This window comes from Dermacentor silvarum, chromosome 8, assembly GCF_013339745.2.
Source record: "Dermacentor silvarum isolate Dsil-2018 chromosome 8, BIME_Dsil_1.4, whole genome shotgun sequence".
Classification (NCBI taxonomy): Eukaryota; Metazoa; Arthropoda; class Arachnida; order Ixodida; family Ixodidae; genus Dermacentor; species Dermacentor silvarum.
Window position 1 is genome coordinate 16,690,655 of NC_051161.1, and position 17,374 is coordinate 16,708,028.

At 48.0% G+C, this 17,374-nt stretch overlaps 1 protein-coding gene across 1 annotated transcript; it reads left to right on the forward strand.

Moving 5' to 3' along the window:
* Positions 1-9,321: 9,321 nt before the first annotated feature.
* Positions 9,322-16,605, forward strand: LOC119460688 (uncharacterized). The gene is made up of 3 exons (XM_037721738.2): positions 9,322-10,318; positions 14,307-14,482; positions 15,499-16,605. The coding sequence occupies exons 1-3, from the start codon at positions 9,890-9,892 to the stop codon at positions 16,556-16,558; spliced, it is 1,665 nt and encodes a 554-aa protein (XP_037577666.1). The 5' UTR covers positions 9,322-9,889; the 3' UTR covers positions 16,559-16,605.
* The last annotated feature ends 769 nt before the right edge of the window (positions 16,606-17,374 follow it).

Consider the following 17,374-nt stretch of genomic DNA (forward strand, 5'->3'; position numbering starts at 1 on the left):
TGCGTACGTATGTCGGCGTGGTGGCGCTCATTATCGCATTATTTCGAGCGGTATGTTCATTCTTTGACCCACGTACCGTCATCAAAAGTGATCATTTTACGCAACTTCGCGTGTCATCTGCAACCTTCGGTAAATTCCTCGTTGGCGTTCCGTAATTCTCCTCACACGGGCGCGGTAGCGCTGTGTCACAGGTTGGTGCTTAGGCGTGATAATATTTCTTTAATAGCTTTTATTTACAAGTTGTAATAACATTTCATCATTTCGTATTGTCGGCGCCTCCAGGACACCAAAGGGGCAACGGGAACACCACAGCTAAAACCCGGGCTGGCCCTTGTGTTGGGGCTCGCCAAAGCCTGCGCGTCCTACGTGAGACCTACGCTCCCTATCTATCGTCGCGACGAGAAAAGCACCCCGCGACTTCTGCAACATACCGTACACGTGCGAGGAGAATTATGGAGCGCCAACGAGGAATCTGCCTAACTATTGTCTGCCGTGGAAGTGGAAGAAGAAATGGCTTTTATACTTCTACCTACTTGTTTTCTAGAAATGGACAATGAATAAACGGAAGACGCGGACACCTCGGAAACGGCGGTGGTGGGTTCGCCTGGCTTTGCAAAAGCGCGAGAAGTTGGGTCACGCCAAGGCTTCGTTGCCGCACCTCCGGTCGCGCGACGTTGAATACTATCGCGAGTATAAAGCCTTGACAAACACCGTGACAATTTTTCCATATGCAGACATGATTCGCTGTAAATTACCAACCCAAACGGAAGCGCCCAGGAATGAAATTGTGATAGTAGCACCGGTTTCATCAATTATGTCAGCGCGAAGCGACGAGAACAAAGGGTGAGTAAGTGGGGGGGGGGGGGGGGGGGGGGGGGTTGCGGAAAAAATTTCGGGGGGGGGGGGGTTGAACCCCCCCAACCCCCCCCCTGGCTACGCCCCTGGTCTTCCGGACTAGGAGGTCCGACCACAAAATGACTATTAATTTTTCACTAATGTTTTATTCTCGCTCTCTAACAACGACTTCGTAGCGGCGAGTTGATCTCCCGCACTACCCCTCGTTAGGCCGTCTGTCGAACGTTACGTATACTTATCAATGTATGCACGCCTACATCCTCGAGGCAGTCGCGAGCACCGTGGTCGCGAGCCGCCGCCGAGAGCTGTTCGCCGACGTACCGGCACCAGATGCCAAGAGCGCGATAACGCCTATATTGGCGCATCTCCAACACGGTGTTGCGGTGAGTCAGTAGCGAGGAAGGAGCACGCCGAACTAGTTCAACTTCGGCGAGTATAACTGTCGACGAACAAGAGATGGAAGGCGACCCGAGGGCTTCTGACGCGGGCCTGCCCGCCACCGGTCCCGTGGAGCTCGTGCCTTCGCAGCGCGGGGGATTCAAGGCGAAGTACGGCGGCCGTACGTTCACGATGGAAACGCACAAAGGTACTCGCTGCCACTGGCGCTGCGACATGCGCGGCTGCAAGTCTCGGCTCTCCACGGACGTCTACGGCAGCGTTGACATGGTGTACAAGTTTAAGGCGCACGACGAAGACCTCCACCAACGCGCCACCAGCGAAAGGAAGAGAAGACGTTGTGGTGCTACATACAAGCAGCAGGTATGTGGGTGTTTCCCGCGCTTCTGTATAGTGTTGGGTAGCAAACCGCACTTTTTCTGGTTAACCTCCCTGTGTTTCCTTCGTTTGTCTCTCTTTCGCTCTCTCTCCCGCGCTACTGTTCTGTACATGCTTTTCATTCTGTGAAAAGGGTTTCAGCTGTTTGCAGCAGCAGCTCTTGAAATGGCAAAAAAGTCGTTCCATTATCGGAGTTTTCATAACAATGTCGCGGAATTCATTGGGATAGATATTATAAACCTGGTTTCATCCGGCAGCAGTGCGTCGCAGCGACACACCCTTAAAAAAGTTTGCACCCTTTGTAGTTTATGTTAATCTGTCTTGCCCGCGTTTCGTTCCTTTAACTCTGCGAGCCCGGTACCTCCAGCAGTGGCGTAGCCAGAAATTTTGTTCGAAGGGGGTGGCTCACGTTGCAGCAGGGCCGCCTCCTCATAGAATTTGTCGAGGGATCAAATGCACGAATAATAACTACATTGCCATTGTCAATGCCATTTTATATTAGATGCTGCAAACGAATTATTTACCGCTACGCACTATCAAGTAAAATATGTATTTTTTTCATAAAAGAATATATTTGTATGTCCCAAAAACTGTGGCTGAAATAACTGATATCAATGCGTCCGCGCTTTTTTGTCTATTTCGTAAGTAAAGAAAATGTCACACGACCTTTAGGACTATATCAGTTCGAAACCAGCAAAGCAGTGCATGCAGCCAGGCGCGGATCCAGGGGGGATGTCCGGATGTCCTGACCCCCCCCCCCCCCCCCCCCTCAGATTTCTGCATCGCCCCCTCGCTGACAGGGGGATGGCCCTGCCGCAAAAAAAAAAAAAAAAAAAAAAAAAGAAAAAAAAAAGAGAGGCCACCAGCATTCTTCAAAAGTATTTTTCGCGAGTACCAGTGCATGGTATCAGCCATGCATAGAAGTAAAGCTAGCTCGCTCACAAGCTTAGTTGTATTCCGTAGGGGTGTGGTGTCCCGAAGTTGCCGTAGTTATTTTTTTCTCATGAACACCTTGGACCTCCTTACGCCTGCCGTGCCTTACTCGTCCCGTCGGTGGCGTCGAATGAACGAGGGGACGTCCCTTTTGCCAAACACGCCGAGGTCCGCTCGAGCGCCTTCGTGCCTGATTAACTTAGTTTCCCCTTGGGGTGTCAACGGTTGCCTCATTGGCTGTCATCGGTTCCGCGACCAACCTGCTTAATCAAAGAGATCTCTTTGCTGAAGTGTTCATATATAAATAATAACAACTAACAGCTAAACTAAGAACTACACATAGGCAACTTTTTTTAACTGTAGCACTCATTGTGATCACAGTTACACGTTGACAATATCCAGTACGAGCACAGTACCGTTCGTACGCTACAAGTTTTTCATTGTAACTTCGCAGTTTTATTGTCGTACATTAAGCATAGGAGGCTCAAGCCCACCGGATCCGTTTGTCTGAGTCGGCGTTCTCGCGGAGCGGGGCGAAGCCTCGAGCCGCGGCTGCGAAGTGGGGGAGCGCGTGACGTAAGCGGCCAACGCCAGCGCGCGGGCCTAGGATGGCGTCGGGAGCAGATGCGCGCCTTGTGTAAAAGGATGACGTCGCGTGGGAAACAAAACATGAAGACGCTGGCTCGCGCTCTCGCCTACTACGCCACATCGTTATTCTTGTAGGTGGCGTCGTGAGTCTTCATACGCGGTGATTCGCATATCGTAAACAGCCAGCGCAGTGGTTGCTGCGTTGGAGCGGACCGTTACGCCCGTATTCAAGAACGTCCTCTAGTCAACACACCACCACGACTCAAGAGAGAAGATGGCACCGCCATCCCTCCACAGAAGTGGTCACTGAGCTTCATGATCATTCACGGGAATTCATGAGAATTGTCGCGTCTTTATTCTCGATTATTCTGCGCAGTACGACAATTGATATTTGGAGTCTGATATCTCGGAGCACGGACACGCTAGAATAATTCTTCCGACTGATACTGTGTAGAAACTCGACTGTCTCTAAGTTTTCAATACAAACATACCCACTTACTGCAGTCAACAAAAAATAATTCTTCAATTTTAGTTAATTGGACTGCTCACACCGATAATTATCATCTCACTTTGTGCCTCCTTAGCCACATAACTTATTTGCACAGGTGGTCATCGCATGCCTCCCAGTGCCTAATTTAAAGAAAACCATAAAGCTTAGTTTTGAACACCCTGTATTATCAGGCGCAGCCGCCAAGCACATGGCTGTAATGGGTAACGTCCTTTTCCTATAAGCTCGGAGAAACCGATACCAGGTCTTTTTCCTCTTCCTGGGGTTTTACTTGCCAAAACCAGTTCTGATTATGGGGCACGCCGTAGTGGAAGGCTCCGGATTAATTTTGAGCACCTGGGGTTCTTTAACCTGCACTACAACGCAAGAACACGGGCGTTTTTGCATTTCGCCTCCATCGAAATGCGGCCGCCGCGGCCGGTATTTGATCCCGCTATCTCGTGCTCAACGCCTGAGCTGACTGAGCCACCACGGAGAGCTACAGGTCTTGCTTTAGCCGTATAAAACGCGGGTTTATCGTGAGGAAAAACGATAAATAAGAAAGACTATTATCATCATCATCACCATCATCATTGACAGAAGCTGACCCCCCCCCCCCCCCCCCTCAGAAAAAACCTGGATCCGCCCCTGCATGCAGCTGATATGAAAAACGTAAAAGCCATCAAATGAACAAGTTGAGGACAAATATTTTGATGAATCTCTGTCATTAAAGAACCTTGTTTACACTTTTGTACTTATACAACGGCCAGGGAAAAACCTCAATGACGCTGTCCTTCGTTGCAATTGATTGCGCAGGAGCAGCTGTTACCGGTCGTGTATTGTAATTACACCGAGATTATAATCGCAACAGTGAGTACATATAAAAAGCAGAAGTTCTGCAAAAAAATACATTAGAAATGCGAAGACAGAATGGAATGTACAAATGCGAACATACAACTTGATCAAGTGCAAGAAAGTGCCACTGGAAACAGTGACTGCTTGTATATACAACACCTCGCAACAAGATATTTGGATATACGTATAAGTCTTTAATAAATCTACGTAATTAAGCAAACGTCACTGTGTATAATGTGTCAAACAAGACAAATGTTGCGCAGTCACAGATACCAAACTTTACGCATAAAAAGACAGACGATTCAGGCACGAACAAAACTATGATCGCAGAAATCCTGATATGGGCCATGCGACGGTCGCCACCGCACCATATGGGTAGAACCATCTTTACTAACACAACTGGCGAAGCCCAGGGACTGGTCGATGGCTGGATGACGTCATCTTTAAGCATCTGCTGAACTTGGTGACGTATGGCGTCTTGTTCCTTTTACCCGATACCCGATAGGCATATGTTGTCGAACGGGCCTTTCGGTAGGTTCGGTAATGATACGATGCTGGGCAAGCGGCATATGGTTAACCTTCGTCGTTGTCGCGAAACAATCTCGAAAAGAACCGAGTACATCCGAGTTCCGATGGTAGGCTCGGGTTCACATCGAGACTGCTCGCAAACGCCATGGCAGAATGGTCACACGGCGAAAGAGCAGCTAATACTGGCGGGCCGTTGACGTCGGCAATTTCCGCAAAGTATGCAATCGCAGTGCGTCTTGTGAGATGACGATATGCCTCACTAAAGTTCGTGACCAGCAGGTGAGCCTGTCTGTTTCGAGGCTGAATACTCCTCTGGCAACGCATATTTGTCGTGCAAGGAGGAAAGACAAATTTGCCTCCGCAATTACAGCGTGGGGAACGTCCTGCTCACATTCCACACCGACAAAGAGGCTGCTGCGAGGAGGCAGAGTCACGGATTCATCGGACACACGCAGCGCGGTCTTCGGTAATTGGGTGATGTTGTCAGTTTCAAAAGTAAAAGGGTCCTCGAACGACACCAGCAACTCACGTAAGCCAATGATTGCGCCGTATTCACAAAGAAAGTCCATTCCAAGGATTATTGGGCGGGAGCACACAGGTAATACGAGGAAAGACCCCGTGAACGTCGATGCACGGATTCGAATACGTGCCGTACACATTCCAGTTGGCATCACCAGATGGCCACCTGCCGTGCGTAAGTGGGGCCCTTGCCATGTCGTGGTGACTTTCCTCAATTTAGACGCTAGTGCGCCGCTCATAACTGAATAATCGGCACCGGTGTCGACGAGGGCAGTAACAGCATGATTATCAACAACTACGGCGATGTCGGCAGAAATAACCCTAGTACTGTCGGAAAATAAAGAAAAACCGGAACGATCGTCGTCGGGTCCTTGCGTCGAGGGAGGTTCTTGGAATGTTCGTTGGAAAGCGACTTCACCCCCAGAAGTCGCGGTTCCTAGTTTCCCCTGTGGGGACTCGGTGAGCGGTTCCTTAGGGGAGTGTAAGACGACGAGGGCAAGCTAGGTGACACGGACCGGCGAGGGGATGGTGATCGCGATTGGCGGCGCTGAATAGTCGATGGAATTCTCTGGCCCGTCAGATACGCTTCGATTTCGCGGGGACGCTCACGGTAACGTGGGCACCGCGCGCCGGGATGGAAGCCGCGGAGACCCAGCTGGCGGTACTGGCAGTCGCGGTACACGTGACCCGCTTCGCCACAGTGGTAGCATAGCGGACGGTTATCCGACGAGCGCCATACACTTGCCTTAGTAGCGCTCTGTCTTGAGTGATCATGGGGTCGATACGTAGGTACGCTCGGGTACCTTGAGCCGGGTAGCGGATGCGAAGAGGTGTCCGGGAACAGATGTGTGGCCTGGTCCACTGTACGCATGATGGGATCTGTAGATGGTGGTGCAGGAGCCCTCAATGCCGCCGCATATGTTAGCACAGGGACCTCGGGTCTCGGTGGTGCGAGTGGTTGCACCGCCTGTCCGATTTCACTCCGGATGACGTCCGCAAGTGCTGTCATAGGTGGTTGGGGTCCCACTGGTGCCACTGCTTGGAGTTGCCGCAGTTAGTCACGCACAACGCTTCGTATGAAGTCTGCGAGGGCCTGCTTCTCGCTGTCAGACCCAAGAGAGCACGCAGTAGCCGTTATGTCGTGGCGTTCGTACTGTGACGACCGCTGCTGAAGAGTACGCTCCATCGTGGTTGCCTCACTCACGAACTCGGCCACAGTTTTTGGTGGATTGCGTACGAGTCCGGCGAAAAGCTGTTCCTTGACTCCACGTATTAAATGTCGCACCTTCTTTTCCTCGGGCATTGCAGGGTCTGCGCGTCTGAAAAGACGAAGCATGTCCTCGACAAACATCGAGACTCTCTCGTTAGGCCGCTGGTTCCTAGAAGAGATGGTTTGTTCAGCTCTATCCTTTCTTTCGGCGTTGCGGTTCGCATCGCGGAGCTGTCGGCTAAACTCTTGCCATGTCGCAAAGGAACCCTCATGGTTCTCGTACCACGTCTTCGCAGAGTCTTCTAGCGCGAAGTAAACTCTCCGCAGCTTGCGAACATCATCCCACTCGTTGATGCTGGCAACCCGATCGAAGTGGTCCAGCCAGTCTTCAACATCTTCAAAAGTGTCCCCGTGGAACGGTCTGGGTGTCTGTGGCGCATGAAAAACATGCGGGAGAGAATACTGGGCATCGTGGGTTTGGCTCGCCTGGCTCGTAGTGGTCGTTGACATTGTTATTTCCTGTCTCGATGACAAGGGAACGAATTCGGGTGGTAGTCCTTGCAGGCGGCGGCTGCTTCTTGCTGTGGGAGCTGTGGCTGTCTGTAAGGTGATAGGAGTGACGGCGGAAACTTGGGAGCGAAGGTGCATTTACCCAGCAACTCCACCAGTAATGTCGCGGGCGAGACAACAGGGACAGCCAGAAGTCCACGTTTGGTTTCGTGCCTATAGAAATAGCACAACCCACTACGGGGGATTGGCCATGAATCGGGCGGCAGTGGGAAGAAAAATGAAGAATACCTAAATGGGGATTTTCTTACTTTAGAATGAGATAATAAATGAATTATAATCGTTAATATTAATTTTCATGCTATAGCATCTTAAAATTTGAAGCAAATATTTTTGTTGTCTTGTGAAAAAAAATTAGCATGGCAGTCTCCTTGTTTCCATTACAAAATTAAATATGGCATCACATACGTTCCTATTACAGTGTCCTAGTGCCGACGCCCCCAGAGATAGAATGATAGGTAGCGTAATGGTCAATCCAAGTTGTGTATGTGCACTATTTTAACCATGGGAATTTTAGCCAGCAACACTCAAGGTCATGACAGCGCACGTGGGACATCCTATCAACGGCACGCGTCCGTATAAAGCACGCGAAGTAGTTTCGCTGTCTGTTGGTTTCATGTTATTGAGAAGCGTTTATAGCTGGATATGCAGAACTTCGCAACGGGGTTACTGTTTCACTTGTACTTGGCTATAACTTTTTGCCATTTTCGTGTTTGCTTTGTTTTGTAACCTCCGTGTTAATATCGTCTTTTTATGACATTTTAAATCAATTTTGCGTCCACGTCTTTATCGGAACCAGACCAAAAGAACAACGTTCTCTTCTTCTACCTACCCCCCAAGCGTGTACGTGCCACAGTAGATGGCTCATATGTGACGGCATGTGCCAATATACAGATACTCCAAAATCGTCGTTCTACTTAACTTTTGCGTTTATATCATAAATATGTTCACACCCACACTTCATTTTCGCCTCTGAATCGCCTCCTCGATCTTCACGGCGCTTACATAATCATCTCTGCTTTAACAGCATACATGGGAAAACTCAATCATTCAATTCATCTGCATTACTTAAAGCAATTAAGCTCTGGAATGATCTTCCTGACAACATAATCTCTTTTTCTCACCCTGGAGAGTTCAAGAAACACCTCCTGCCAGCATTTATCGCTTTAGTACTGCCCTAATTGCTGTTTTCTGTAGTACTAATCTTTCAGTTGCTCTAAATGTTGTTTTATTTTGTATTACTGTTTCACTTGTACTTGGCTATAACGTTTTGCCATTTTCGTGTTTGCTTTGTTTTGTAACCTCTTTTTATGCCATTTTAAATCAACTTTGCGTTTATTTTGTGTATTTGCCTTGTACCGCGTCTGTTGTACCGTTACTATGGTTTATTATTTTTGTACTGTATATTTATTGATATGCCCCCTCACCCAATACTCTTCGGGGCCTGTGAGGAATAAATAAAGAAATATCATAACGACAAATGTAGATAAATGCGGAAGCCACTTTTACAGGGACTGCTTCTGACTCGCACCACAAACTCGAGGCCAGGATCCTAAGAAAGATAGGGTCGCCTAAAACTTTTAAACCAGGTGCTTTGCCGTTTTGGACCGCATGTCCGTTGCGAACTTCTGCATATCCAGCTATAAACGCTTCTCAATAACATGAAACCAACAGACAGCGAAACCACTTCGCGTGCTTTATACGGACGCGTGCCGTTGATAGGATGTCCCACGTGCGCTGTCATGACCTTGAGTGTTGCTTGCTAAAATTCGCACGGCTAAAATAGTGCACATACACAAATACCTGAAAAAGTGTACGGGTAGGATATCAGCCGCCAGACCGCCGGAAGAACTAAATTTGACACTGAATTTGGATTTTGTGGAAATTTGGCTAGAATGGTGGTGGCATGTTAAGGGCTAAGTGTTGCAAAAAGGTTCGAAGTTTCTAGGTTACTTACGGAGTTTGCAAGGAATTACTAAAAATAGTTTTTTTTTTTCTTCAGACAATTAAGGTTCAACCTTTGGTTAAAGTGCATGCATGGGTTATTTACGCCTCTTGCAGTAAATTACTCATTGCACTCCACGAATGCATTATGCAAGCGTTACTTTTTATTTTCTCGTTTAGTAATCAACCTTCTACCGCAGAACCATCAAAAAGTTAGTTTTTAAGGAATACATCATCATACTAAATTCATTTATTACGTGTTTCTCTTTAGTGCTCCTTTATTAATGCACAAAAGATTACTAACACAACTGCTGGAAAGAAACGGCTTTGCTGGAAATCGCGCCCTGATTCAAGGTCGCGTTAAGTGTGTGCGTGCGTGCATCACGTTTCCCACTAAATGAACCTGCCTTGCGCAGTGTGCGGCTTCATTTCTCAAATCGCATTGCATTGAAATTATTGCTAAAACATAATTAGTGAGGTAGCTAATCTTTCAGTGGTTGCGTGATCAGCCCAGTCTCGCCATTGTTTCCGCAGCTCGTATTATATCTCAATGTCCCGTGCGTTGGAGATATCGATGTCAGCTTCGTCGCAACCTCCGGGAAATTTGTTCTTTGATAAGCAGCTATGAAATGGCGCTGAGTAAGGCCGCGCGCTTCCCGTGTTCGTCAAGCCTGATAGAGACCGTCGCCTGTACTACTAGAGGAGAACGAACCGTCGACGGCGAAGCGCGCCTGCTGGGCGAAAGTATCTGTCGACGAGCGATGTCCTCCGTGCCGGTCTCCGACGAGGGCTCGTTCCTCGCAGGCACCGTCGAACTAGTGCCATCGCTACGCGGTAAAGACAAAGCCAAGTACTTAGACCGGACGTTCACGTTGGAATCCTGCAGCGGTCATCGCTACCGCTGGCGCTGCGACCAGCGTCAGTGCAAGTCGAGACTCATCACCGACTTTTACGGCGGCGAGCACATGGTGTACAAGTTTCGGGACCACGACGAGGACACGCACCGGCTGGTGGAGAGCAAACGGAAAAGGCGTTTGGAGATAACCTACAAGCAAAAGGTATACGTTGGTTAAGTGTTTGCTGGTTATTTAATTATATATTGATTAGTTATTCAACTGCAGTTTGTGTGTATAGTATGTGTGCTTGTGCGTGCGTGCGTGCTATTTCTACGAGACAATCCTGTGCGTACATTTGTGAATGGAATATATATTAGATTTGATTATCGCTTTTTCTAGGAAGTGGTGGTGGCAGGGTAATATTTTGAACAAGCTGTGACGCTTACCAGTGCTTATTGAAGACAAGGTCTTCTTTGACGACTTCAAGCGGGTTTGGAGTACGAGGGGTCTGGGTACATCTATCCGGCCTGGTAAAAAAACGGCCTTCAGAGCGTTGCAGCGAGTCGCAGAAGGTAGACAATGTAAGTCTAAACGAGAAAAGAAGCAATAATTATTGCAGAGTACGTAAAATCAACAGTACGGGCGTTAATTACTAGGGGTGTGCGAAAAGTAATTTTTATACCGAATCGAATACAAAGCAAATAGTGGCAGAATCAAAACGAACATCGCATACGTTTCGAATAGTTTTTGAATAATAAGCAGCCATTTGCACAATTTACGTAAAACGGCGTTCACTATTCTAGTATTAATAAGGTTAGCAAGTTTCTGTCATTAGATTGCAGGTTATGAAACGTTGTTTATTAAAAAAAAAAGAACAAATGGGACATTTTTAGGAACAGTTGAGCAGTTTTTTTCGCTTGTGGAGGACTCTTGAGAGTACAAATGATTGCTGTAAATCCGGTCACGTGTGGCTCCCTCGGCGATCTATATAGCCTGTTCCACTACGGAAGTTCTATAGTTTTATGCCTATACTATGCCCACGGGGATGAAAATTATCGTACTTTTATTCCAAGCGTATGTTTGATTGCGAATAGTTGATGTATTAAAATATTCAAGAGCTATTCAGGAAATATTCGTACTTATGAATAGCGACTACTCGATTCTAAGATCGAATCGAATGGGACACTGTTCGATTCGTTATTCGAAAGTTTCGAATATTCGCAGATTCGTAGTATATTATTGCCAACATAGTCGAAAATTAGCCACATTGAACCATAGACTGCACAATCTTCGGATAGGTCCACCTGGCCATTTGGTGAAAAGAAGAAGAAGAAAAGAAAAGAAGGCGACGCGAAAAGAAGACAACGTAATGCGCGTAAAAAAAAAAAGCGAATGAAAACACTTTACATAGATAAGAAATAGATCTACCGAAAAAACAAAAAAATGTCGGCCCTTCCACTCCGTGAAGATAGTTAACCAGCGAAACTGAAACGTGCGGCCCCGTTGTTTATCATTGGGTTAATCTCAAAGGTTCATTAAAGTATATTTCTCAATTATGAGGTTACACACACGTTCGGCTGTGACGGAGAGATCGACGTCACTGACGGTATGCCCTCAGTCCGCCGTTGTCGCTTGCGTTCGGTGTCTCGATTTTGCTCGGTGGCGTGGTTCGCAGCGTTTGCCCGCCATTGCTGCTTGCGACTCTTCGAAATTAAATTGCTTCAAAATTAAATCTGTCCGTTACGTAAGACAATGAATGCCTCCTCATTACGACGACAGAAGTGAAATTCTACGCTGGAATGATGAGCGGTGCCGCAGCCAGCTGTGGAAGCAGACGACGACGACGACGACGAACGCGGAAGCAGTGGCACGAGCGCGTGCCGAGCACGAGCTCGAGGCAGCTGCGGAGGAAGACGACGACGCTGGAGCTAATGCCGCTGATGATACTTTTCTGTACACAGGCGATTTCGTCTAGCCATATGCGATTTCGCCTAGATATATAAAGTTCCGCTTTAAAGAAATGTAAGGCCTTACATGGGAATGAACAAAACACTGCAAAAATATCATGCAATTATGCAACATTCCATCATCTTTAATGCCCCGTATTCAGTACATATGATGATGATGATACTTTATCATGGCTCGCACCCACTAAGGGGGAAAAGCCAAGAATCGGGCGGCAGTAGGTAAATAATATAAAAAAAATTCTTTTTGACAATGAGATACGCAAAATAAAAGAAGGCAAAAACAAAAACAAAGAAAATTTTGCATAATTAGAGTAGTGTGCCAACGAGCAGTCAGACTAACTGAAGGGTGATATAAATACATATACCATGCACGTCGACCTTGTCTTCCGCGTCGACATTGGTTGACGCGTTTTTTTTTTTTTTTTTGCGTGTGTTGTTTTTGTTGTAAGGAACTTCTTTGCACAGATTCATCTGGCGTGCTACTCCACGCGTCATCCTTGATCAGCACCGTGGCGGGGGTTCGCTACTCACTCGTCCTCCTCTCTTCGTACCGAGGGAGAGAGGAGAGAGATGGTGTTCGAGAACTTCAGTTTCGAGCGCGTGAGGCGTCTTCGTGGCAACTTTCTTTCTTTTCATCTACCCCCGTTTGATGCCTTCGCATCCTTCTAATTGTGTTTGACTATCTATATACGAGAACCAGGGGCACACCTCCGTCACCTACTTATGCAGCTCCATGCTCACAGTCCCATCCTCTGTGCACGCCGTCACGACCACATTCGCCAAGACAACGCAAATGCAGGACACGGGACAAAGTAACGCGTGACCAGGACAAGTGTTATTTCTTTGTCCTGTGTCCTGCATTCTTGTTGCTAATCAAGCACCATGGAAAGCCACCAACTGCACTAATCTGCCACACTTCCTAATGAGGTCACCACCTTTACTCGTGACATTGCAATAGGTAGTCCTAACAATTTTTTTTAAATCTTCAGCAATATAATTGAACCGGCGCAACTTCATTTTAATACATGTTATTGGTGATGATGTTGAGGCTGGCGTTCAGAGATAACTGCCATCTATACAGTGGCAGGAACGAGATTGGCTTCCTTCTGGTCGTAGGAAGTCCAAGGCGCTTAGAGGCATGGCCGAAGACTGCAGAACAAATTAAAGCGCAGTCCTGTGTAGTCTTGGAGCCATGACCGAAGAAAAAAGTTTAGAGTAACTTTATTTCTGAAACAAACTAGATATGCCCGCAAGAAACTGAGGCTTGTGAGCGCTACAGCAACGATACGTTTGCGGATAAGCTAAAGCGCATTTTCTGAGAGTTATAGCGTGTCCACACAGTATTTACCGTTTGATGTTTTCCAGAAAAGTGGGTGGTGATGTTGATGTGGCTTCACCCTTTAGAACGGGCGGACGCTAGTACTGCGCCTTATAGCACAAGCAACAGCTCTGGTATAGCGACATCCGGTTGTCAATCTGGTATAGCGACATATGTAAGTCAATCCAGCAAAACTGCTGGATTGACTTACATATTCTACTTCAGTACTTGTGTAAAGCGTTGGTATTGCGACATGTGCGTTAACGCGCAGCATTTTTATGATTTCCCTTAGGTTATAACGCTGAGCCGACAAATAAATTTTTCGAACGCATTATAGTTGGTCAAATTGTCACACAATGTTGCAGCTTTGATATACTAGCGGCCATGGCTCCGGTAAAAACCCGTTAAACCGTAAACGATAGCGATTTGCGGTCAAGCTAAAACTCTCTGTTGTCGACACTATATGCTTGCAGCGTGGCGATTCGAGTCGGCACGCCAATACATGTCCGCAGCTGTACGAGAGGACTATATAGCGCTGATTCGGTGCTGAACCATTGTTTCGACTCGCATATCTACATTAGCTTCAGCCCTCTTTCAAGCGATAAGATGTGCTGCCCAAACAACCCCCATACCTCCGTTCCTGCTCTGCCGAGAGCCGGGTCGCTTGTAACGGGGAGGGAAAGATATATACGGACCTGCAACCCATTCTGTCACGAGAAAACTAGCACTTTTGTTCGGTTTTCTCGCAACTGGGTCTGCCGTTTTTGCAGAATAAATATCTATAGGCGTACGTGGGATGTTTCTTAAAAAAAAAAAAAATCGGTACGAAACGTAAGCCTCAGAGGTTTTTGACTGCTGGGTCCGCGACACGCGTTTGAATCGTTTTTCATAACTAAGACGTGCGGTCCATGGTATGCGCGTGCAGCCAGTCAAGATCGGCGATTTCCAGTACGTGTCGGAGAAGCGGATCGGAGGCCTGATCTTCTGGCGTTGCGTCTACGTGAGCTGCCCGGGACGATGCCGCACCCACGACGGCCACCTGGTCAGCGGGCCCTCGGAACACCTGTGCCCGGCTCCCGCAAAAAAGGTCCAGCCATACATGTACGCAATCCTGGGCGCAGACATGGTGCCCATCGCTTGCTCATTGGTCTGTCGTTCGAGAGCAATAGCGTTCGATGCATTCTTACATAACGCTAACGTGCGAAAATGCGACCGTGAATAACGTGGCGCGGATCATCGTGCTGGATCCAGGAACAGCTGGAACAGCCTCCGAATCTGTCGACGTAGCTCAGTGATGAGCTGCGCGCCGTGTTCATCATATTTTCAGATTCCATGCATTGGAGCGAAACGCGAGCGAGTGCGCAGAGCTGGCAACACGTAAGCGCCTGACCCCTTTTGCTGTTGCTCTTTGGTCACCATAGATACCGAATTCTCTATGAACTTCTGAATCGAGTCTCCGGCTGCAAGGAAGAGCGGGTGATCTTTTATGTGAGATTGTGGGCTCCCCGCTACACGCAGCGGGACAACTCTTGGCTTGCATTTTGATTACAGCATTGTCTACCCGTCATCACAAACGTTTTATTATATATATATATATATATATATATATATATATATATTCTGTGGTTTTATACATGCGGAAGCCAGGGTATGACTATGAAGCACGCCGTAGCGAGGGCCTCCGGATTCATTTTGACCAGCTGGGATTCTCTAACGTGCTCCCAATGTACTGTACACAGGCGTTCTTTCATTTCGCCCCCATCGAAATGCTGCCGTCGCGGCCGGGATTCGATCCCGCGCTCTCGGGCTTAGTCAGCAGCGCAACGCCAAATCCACTACGCCACCAGGGCGGGTCATTTTCTTACCGCGTTCAAAAACTGTTACAATGTCCCTTTATTATTCAAATGATTTTATGCACTTATATAGCCATATCTGACTCCGAATAAGGGGGTACTTCCTTGAATCATCATAAATATTCTGTCTTCTGATTTCATTTGTTATAGTTGATATGCTTTCTCCGTTGCCGTCTTGCCTTCCGCCCTCATAAAAAAAAAAAAAAAATCTAACCTAGCTATGCGGCAAGAGTTTTAATGGTTTCGTTTTTTCTTTATTTACAGAGACGATCAGTGCAACAACATTTCTGGTGGTGTTGCGCATACCAGCGATGACTGCACGGTACTCGACTGCCGTGACGACACAGAAGGTAGCAGTCGTGACGTGGTTTCGCATGAGCAGCAAGAGGAGGGACTCGGTCAGCCCCTGCGGAAAAGGCTGAAGCAGCAGCTAGAGAAGGATGATCAGGGGCGGCAGTTGGAACAGAAACAACAACCGGACAACCGAAGCAGCAGTCCAGCGACCAATAGCGAGCCGGTCGCCCTGTCGAAGATGGCGTTCAACCTGAAATCACTCATCAAATCGGAACCGCCGTCACCAGTCGCCCCGAAAGATACGTCCGCAGATGGCATCAGTAATGTGGACGCTCTCACTGCCAAGGCTATGCATAGCTCTCGCTCGGAGACGCCTGAGGACAGGAGCATGGGGGCCATATTCAAACCAGCTATTATTCGGGGTACGTCACTCAATAAAGCTTTTACACTAGGCATTAACTACGTACGCTTTTCCGAAGATAACGGTGACGTCATCGAGGATGATCGCTCTACTGTAAGCAACGCCAGTAGTGATGACGAAATCAGGAACGTCGACGAGGACGACCCGAAAGAGTCACGTGAATGCCGTGGTTACGTAGGCAGCAATAACGGCGATGAAGAACCCACACGTGTGAGCGCCGGCGACGCTGAGAAAGGTGAGCCTCGTGGACGCATCAGCGTAAATGAAGGTCACGATGAGCGCCCACGCAAGATGGCCGACCGCTTTGTACGCGTGGGAAGCAACAGGACACGTGCCGGCCACCGCGAACGCATTGCAGACTGGATGCAGGCAACGGGTGGCTACTGCAGTAGTCGGGAAAAGGAGCTGCGGGAAGATATGCTTCTGCAGATGTGCCGCCGTCTGGAGGCAGAGACGGAACTGTTAAAGGAAATGCGGCGCACCGAGGTCCTCCGTGAGAAACTGCTCGCTCGAAGGTGCGAGGCTCTCGGGGTGGAGACGGTGCCTGTTGGGGCCGACTGCCGTACGGGGAGGCGGCGTCGAATGTCTTTTGAAGAATCGAAAGAATAAAGAGGTCCCACCACACACGACTCCGTCGTGTGCAGTTGTCAAACTGTTTAGCGAGTCGAGCCTGCCACTGGCAACACCGGGATAACTTATTGTGCTCGACATAAGTTTTTTGCGCCCAGTGCAACGCGCGCGGCAGCGGCAATCAATTTTCACGCTAACGAAAAGCCGATATTCACTTTGCCAAATAATTTCCGCCGTAAGTCGAACACGTGGTAAAATGTGTCACTAGTCCCGTTGGAAACTGTTATTGTGCGGTATATTTGTTTTCGTTATTTTCCTTTATTTTTCCGTTGTCATTCCATCGACCCTCCTCTGCCATCTGCTACCCTCTTCTCTAAATTTTAAAGGAAGCTTTCTTTGCCTGTACCGTTCCACGCTTTCGCATATGGAGTGGTCGGTCGCTGGACGGGTTCTCTTTGAACTTCGGCAGGTTTTGAAGTCGTCGCTAAACGCTAAGCCCGGGCCGAACGTGCTCGGCAATACATTCGAGGTAGACGTGCGACCCCCGAAGAGCGCAGTTCGACTATAGCGCAAGACGAGCTTCCCGTGCTCTCCAGTACCGTGCCCAAATCAACGCGGAATCGGCGGAGTGGGCTAAAAAAAAAAGAAATAATTAGACAGACAATAGGATGAACAATTTGATAATAATTAGACAAACAATGACGGCAGAAATGAGAGAAAGTACGCTCAAGCGAAATACGGGTTCACTTCGTGGAACGAGGGTCTTTCCCCCTCCCCCTCTTTATTGCCTGTTTTGTAGTAGATCAAAAAGCAGCTAGCTACAGCATGTGAGATTTTTTCCTAAACAGAAAAAGG

Bases quoted from the DNA above. Each gene is read 5' to 3' on its own strand.
- LOC119460688 (XM_037721738.2), top strand. From the start codon at position 9,890: ATGGCGCTGAGTAAGGCCGCGCGCTTCCCGTGTTCGTCAAGCCTGATA. The intron at 10,319-14,306 runs GTATACGTTGGT...ATGCGCGTGCAG, and splicing joins AGATAACCTACAAGCAAAAG to CCAGTCAAGATCGGCGATTT. The intron at 14,483-15,498 runs GTACGCAATCCT...CTTTATTTACAG, and splicing joins AAAAAGGTCCAGCCATACAT to AGACGATCAGTGCAACAACA.